This window comes from Bos indicus x Bos taurus, chromosome 7 (assembly GCF_003369695.1).
Source record: "Bos indicus x Bos taurus breed Angus x Brahman F1 hybrid chromosome 7, Bos_hybrid_MaternalHap_v2.0, whole genome shotgun sequence".
Classification (NCBI taxonomy): domain Eukaryota; kingdom Metazoa; phylum Chordata; class Mammalia; order Artiodactyla; family Bovidae; genus Bos; species Bos indicus x Bos taurus.
Genome location: NC_040082.1, coordinates 97,919,941 through 97,926,677, shown reverse-complemented (window position 1 = coordinate 97,926,677; position 6,737 = coordinate 97,919,941). Strand labels below are relative to the sequence as shown.

General features: G+C 51.2%; 1 protein-coding gene across 1 annotated transcript; it reads right to left on the bottom strand.

The window, feature by feature from the left end:
- CALR (calreticulin) lies at window positions 1–3,841 on the bottom strand. Its single transcript, XM_027547915.1, has 9 exons — window positions 3,671–3,841; window positions 3,201–3,302; window positions 2,837–3,040; window positions 2,311–2,405; window positions 2,011–2,220; window positions 1,815–1,928; window positions 1,591–1,734; window positions 881–973; window positions 1–791 (listed from the first exon to the last, which is right to left on the bottom strand). The coding sequence occupies exons 1-9, from the start codon at window positions 3,759–3,761 to the stop codon at window positions 591–593; spliced, it is 1,254 nt and encodes a 417-aa protein (XP_027403716.1). The 5' UTR covers window positions 3,762–3,841; the 3' UTR covers window positions 1–590.
- Window positions 3,842–6,737: the final 2,896 nt, after the last annotated feature.

Here is a 6,737-nt window from a genome sequence, read left to right as displayed (position 1 = left end):
GAAGACACAAAACTTAATTTAATAGAAATTTTGTTTGTAGTTCTTACATTCTCAGCATGAGCTGAGCTAGAACCCGCTGCCCCAACTCAGAAGTGGCCCAGTCCTGGGGGCAGGGAGAAAGGGGAAGGGATCAGAGCTAAGGCCTTAAGAGCCCCATTCTTCCTCAGTGCTGGGGGGCTGGGGATGCCACCCTCTTCTCCTACCCCACCCTCTGGGATCCAGGAAGAATAGATGGAATTTTGGGCCTGGGGCTTCTCCTCCACACCACATCCCACCCTGAGTCCCCAAGCTGGAAGGGAACTTAGGGATCTGGAGTGAAGGGGACAGAAGAAAGCAAAGATGTCAATCAAGACAGATGAAGGCCAGGGGTGAGGGCTGAAGAGAATCAGAGACAAAAATGCCAGTAAAAAAAAAAAAAAAAGTTAAAAAAAGTGGGGGAGGGGGGAGCCAAAAACAAAATCCACCCCAAATTGGAACCCGCCTGGAAAAAAATCAAAGTTCTCCAGTCTCATAGAGACATTATGTGGCGCAGCCGGCTCTGCGGCAGGAGCGCTCAGGCCTCAGTCCAGCCCTGGAAGCAGAGGTGGCCCCTACAGCTCATCCTTGGCCTGGCCAGCGGCAGCATCTTCTTCCTCCTCCTCTTCCTTCTCATCTTCATCCTCCTCATCCTCATCCTTGTCTTCGTCATCATCTTTGTCTGCCTCTTCCTCCTCCTTGCCTTTCTTCTCCTCCTCCTCCTCATGTAGCCTCTGCTCTTCATCCTGCTTGTCCTTCATTTGCTTTTCTGCTGCCTGTGTACAAACCACACACACATCCCTCAGGCCTGGACTCCCCTGCCAACCCTTCCCACCCCCAAACCCAGGCTGGACCTTGGTTTCACCTTTGTAACACCCCACGTCTCGTTGCCAAACTCCTCAGCATACGCTTCATCGTTGGTGATGAGGAAGTTGTCAAAGATGGTGCCAGACTTGACCTGTATAGGGCCAGAATGGGTGGTCAGAAGGGATACCTGTTGGCCTTGGCCTTGGCCTTGAAAAGGTCTCCTGCCCATGCTCACATAACCACTACACAATACTACAGTCTAACATTGCAGTTGAAAAATAGGCTGCCTGGATTCAAACCTCAGCTCTGCCATTTACTATATATGATCTTGAGCTGGTGACTTCATCTCTTTGCACCTCAGTATCTTCATCTATAAAATGGGGTCTCATTCTCTTCTTCAAACTATCTTTCTAGTACATTCTATGTGCCAAGCAGCATACCAGATGCAGAAAGTACGCTGGCAAACAGGACAAAAATTCGGTCCCTGTGAAGCTAAGTTCTAATGGGGTTATCTACCTGCCTGTCTAGGCTGTTGGGTGCAATTAAGTGAGTAAGTTCCCACAGAGATACTTAGAAGTAGTACCTGGAACATATTAAGTACAAGCCAAAGCAGGTGCTGTAAGAACCCCGTAATGACAAACCAGGAAATTCTTAAAAGAAAAGGGGGGGCACCATTCTGGAGTCTGCCCGCCCTTGTCCCCTTTTCTCCTGGGTTGCCCTGAGCACCTGAGGTCCCCTAGGGAGCCGCCTTTTCCCTCCATGTCTCACCTGCCAAAGATCCAAGCCTAGAACAGCGAAGTTTTCATAGGCATAGATGTTGCTGTCAGGGGAATACTCAGGGTTGTCAATCTCTGGATGGATCCAAATGCCCTTGTACTCTGGGTTGTCGATCTGCCTGGGTTTCCACTCCCCCTGCAGAAGTAAACCGATGGGTGAGCGATGATCATTGCCTTCCCCATTGTGCACCACCCTCCTCAGAGTGCCAGACTCACCTTGTACTCTGGGTTCTGAATAACAGGTGGTTCCCACTCTCCGTCCATCTCTTCATCCCAGTCCTCAGGTTTCTTAGCATCAGGGTCAGGAATGTGCTCAGGCTTGTCCCAATCCTGAGGATACATTAGGAAGTCAGAGTAGGCCCAGCTGTCCTCCACACTCTCCATGGTGGGGAGCCCCTGCCCAAGCACCAACCTCAGGCTTGGAGTCTGTAGGGTCATCGATCTTGGCGCGATCGTCCCAGTCTTCAGGCTTAGCGGCATCAGGATCCTTTATCTTCTTGGGTGGCAAGAAATCCCAATCGTCCTCCAAGGAGCCTGACTCCACCTGGCTGTTGTCAATCTTCACCTCATAGGTATTATTAGGCCGCACAATCAGCGTGTACAGGTGGGTGAATTCATCGTCCTAAAGAGAATGGAAGATGAGTGGCCCCGCCCACCAGCCTGGGCTCAAAGCCTCCCCTCACAGCCATTTGTCACCACCCCCAAGGCACACCTTGCAGCGGATATCCTTGTTGATCAGCACATTCTTGCCCTTGTAGTTGAAGATGACATGAACCTTCTTGGTGCCAGGGCCACAGATGTCCGGGCCTTGATGAAAAGCAGATCTGGTCACAACTACAGTCTGTCCACCATTACAAGCCCCTGCCCACCCCATTAAAAAAAGACAACTTGGTTCTTTAACTCAGGACTGTCAAGCTGAAAAAACACACTTCAGACCTTCTCTCTAAGGAACTGGGGGAGGACACTTCAAAAAAAAAATCAGTGCTCCAGAACTCAGTATCTTCACTTGCACAACTAGGAACGAGGAAACGCCTATATAGTAAAATTGCACGAGTCTTAGGTCGATGATCAAAATGCAGTAAGTCATTCCTAACTATTCCCTCACCTTCCCTATCGAAAATATGTCTAAAGCATTTAAGTGCTTTCTGTGCTCTCAAGACCACCGTTCATGGGCTCTCCCGGGGTTTTAAACTCCCTCTAAGTGACCAAAAATTAGCACCAGGGTGGGGTCCCCTCACCAAACATTATGTTGTATTCGGAGTCTCCGTGCATGTCTGTCTGATCCAAACCAGCTGGAAACAGCTTCACATAGCCGCCCCCACAGTCGATGTTCTGCTCGTGTTTCACTGTGAACTGCACCACCAGCGTCTGACCCTTGTTGCTGAAGGGCTCAAATCTGGCCGACAGAGCGTAGAACCGGGCATCCTGGCTAGTCTGCAGGCCTACCGAGAGACTATAGTCAGATCAGGGCTCAGCAGCAACCCCCCGAGGAACCCTAAGGATGTAAAATACAGGCCAGTCCTCCTTCCTCCACCTGCCCTACTCCTAGGGATACCCAAACTCTGTCCTCCTGGATCTGAGCACCCACTCCTAAGTTCTTACCTTTATCTTTCTCTTGGTCACCATAGAACTTGCCGGAACTGAGAACGAATTTGCCAAAATCCGGTTTGTGCTTGGATTCGATCCAGCGCTCGGTCCACCCGTCTAGAGGACCAAAAAGGCAGGTAAGCGCGGCGGTGCTGATCAACCCCCCACCAAACATCTACCAGGAACCACAAACTGCTGGGAGCAAGGAAGGAGACTCCCCCCTCCCCCCAGACTGTCCCCACCCCAACCTCTAGTTTGACATCTCTGGTGACTTTGAAGATCTTCGGGCAAACCCTAACTCCCGCCTCGGAAAGCCGCTGCTCCCTCCACGCTCCCCAGGGACGCCGAAGGAAGGCTCGCCTTCGGCTCCAGTCCCTGAAGGAAACCGTGTTGGCCCTCTGAGCAGTAATTACAAGCGACACGCAGATATGGGCCGGGGGGCCAGCCGCGTCGTTAGGACGATCTCGAGCGGGACTAGTCGTTACCTCCGTCCAGAAACTGCTCCTTAAAGTAAACGGTGGGATCAGCGGCGGCCAGGCCGAGAAGGCCGAGCAGCAGCGGCACGGGTAGCAGCATGGCGGGCCGAGGGGGCGGTGGCGCGCGGGCCCTTTAAGTTGCTCGTCCGGCAGCAGCTCTGCAGTGGGGACGGACGCCGCCGCCGGCCGTGCCCTTTTATACCCCGCCCGCTCTCAAACCAGCCTGGTCCGGCCTCTTGGCCCGCCTCCCTCACTTTATCATTGGTCTGTGGCCATAGCCCTGCCTTTCCATTGGACCCTTCTGGGCTCAGCAGGTTAGGCTGTGCCTCGGAACGCTGGGTTCCCAGATGGCCGATTTCTATTGGCCGCACCACTGGCCAATGAAGGTCGACCACGCGTTGTGGGGGACGCCCACCGGTGAAGTGGGGGGCCTCGAGCCCCTCAGGCTAGGTCATATGACCAGACCTCGGCCCAGCCCCGCCCTCCCCTGCGCGCGGCGTTCGGAATCTAGGCGTTTAAAGAACACGCGCGAGCTGTGATGTTCCGTGAAGCTAGGGTCCGGCTCCATTCTAGACTCCGCTCAACCCTTCTACAAGGATGAGTGGGCAAGGTTTTCCTACCGTCTTTCTATTCTGAGTTTGGAGAACCCCACCATTCCCATCTTCTCTTTCTCTTCCTTCCCACTCCTCTTCCCGTCCTCCACCCGCCTCCCTCCCCCCGCCTCCCTCCCCACCCCTTCTACCCCCCCCACCCCGCCCCCCAGAGGGCACCGAGCCCTGGGGCTTCACTTCCTTCCAGCGCCGGAGCTGTGCAGGCCTGGGGGAAGAGTACCTGTTCTCTTCTCCGTACGGTCCCCGTAGTGACCTGGCAGCCTGTCAGACCGCTTCTGTGTGAGCTGGGGCAAGTCATTCAACCTCTTTGAAATCACAGGATCTCTTGAAAGGCCAGGAGGAGCGACCCCGGCCAGCTGCTGCCCGGCAGAAATGCTTTCCAAGCTTTTAGGGATTTTCTGGAACAGAGGGAAGGACCCTGACGGCTCAAAAGATGTGACGATAGGCTGTGGTTCCTCTCGTTGCAGCCTGTCCTTTACCTCCCTCCCATCCCCGCCCCCCAGCCGGTAAATGAAAGGGGTCGCCGCCTTGTGGTCTCCCGCAAACGGCCTGCTTTTGCAATTAAACGGCTGAATATGAGCGGGCAGGGGGTTCCGTTGGGGAGGAGAAAAAAAAAGACAGATGGTGAGGAAGATAAGGTCCAAGAGAGGTGGGCAGGACCCCTGAGACTAGAGCCTTCTTCTGAGGCCGCCGGCACAGGACAGACAGTGACTGACACCAGCTCCATACCCCTAGGCTGCAGGAAGGAGGAAGGAGAACTGGGACTTTCCCAAACTGAGCAAATAGGCTCTGGACTTGGGAAGTAGGAATAAACTGGCGAAGAGAGGGGGGGATTCTGGCAAAAGAGTGGGGAGGGGGCTCTTCCCCTCCAGTGGTGGGGACTCGAAAGGGAGGTATGACGAGTTTTGAAGAAGTTGGGGTTCTACTCCTGCCCCCAACAGTACGGCGTATAACCCAAATTGTTCCTCGCTGATGAAGCCCACACCCACCAAGTCTGGGATGACCATGCTAGGCTTTGCACTGACGTTCCTCCCACCTTCCCTCTCACCCACCATGTGTCATGGACACAGGGGCTTGGTGCTTCCTTCTGGACAGTAGAATCTGTGCCTGTCCTGTTCACCTGACCATTCCACAATGTCTCCTATAGCACGAGGCACAGAACAGGCTTAAAACCTACTTGATATATATATAAAAAAACGTACCTGATACGTGACAGAAGAAAGGGACAAAGAACTCTTGCTAGAATTAAAAAGCAAAAATGGAGAAAATGCTTTTTTGGGGGGCAGTACAGAGTCTCCATATGTGTGCGGGGGCTTGGGGGAGGCTTCTCAAGTTGTGAGCAGGGGCTACTCTCTAGTTGTGGTGGGCAGGCTTCTCCTTGTGCTGGCTTCTCTTGTTGCAGAGCAGGGGCTCTAGGGTGCAAGGGCTTAGTTACTCTGCAGTATTGGAATCTTCCCAAACCAGGAGTTGAACCCTAGTCCCTCAACATTGACAGTTAAATTCTTTTTATTTTTTTTATTGAAGGATAATTGCTTTGCAGAATTTTGTTGTCTGTCAAACCTCAACATGAATCAGCCATAGGTATACATATATCCCCTCCCTTTTGAACCTCCCTCCCATCTCCCTCCCCATCCCACCCCTCTAGGTTGATACAGAGTCCCTCTTTATCAAATTCCTAAGCCATACAGCAAATTCCTGTTGGCTATCTATTAAAGGTGGTAATGTAAGTTTCCATGTTACTCTTTCCATGCATCTCACCCTCTCCTCCCCTCTCCCCATGTCCATAAGTCTATTCTCTATGTCTGTTTCTCCATTGCTGCCCTGTAAATAAATTCTTCAGTACCATTTTTCTATATTCTGTATATGTGTGTTAGAATACGATATTTATCTTTCTCTTTCTGACTCACTTCACTCTGTATAATAGGTTCTAGGTTCATCTACCTCATCACAACTGACTCAAATGCATTCCTTTATATGGCTGAGTAATATTCCATTGGGTATATGTACCACTTCTTTATCCATTCATCTGTCGATGGACATCTCGGTTGTTTCCATGTTCTAAGTATTGTAAATAATGCTGCAATGAACAATGGGATACATGTGTCTTTTTCAACCCTCGTTTCTTCAGGTTATATGCCTTAGGAATGGGATTGCTGGGTCATATGGTGGTTTTATTTCTAATTTTTTAAGGAAATCTCCATACTGTCTTCCATTGTGGCTGTATCAATTTACTTACATTCCCACCAACAGTACAGAGCATTCCCTTTTTTCCACATCCTCTCCAGCATTTATTGTAGAGTTTTTGATGATGACCATTCTGACTGGTATGAGGTGATATTGTGTAGTTTTGATAGTTTTGATTTGCATTTCTCTAATAATGAGCGATATTGAGCATCTTTTCAAGTGATTGTTAGTATGTCTTCTTTGGAGAAATGTCTATTTAGGTCTTTTCCCCAGTTTTTGAT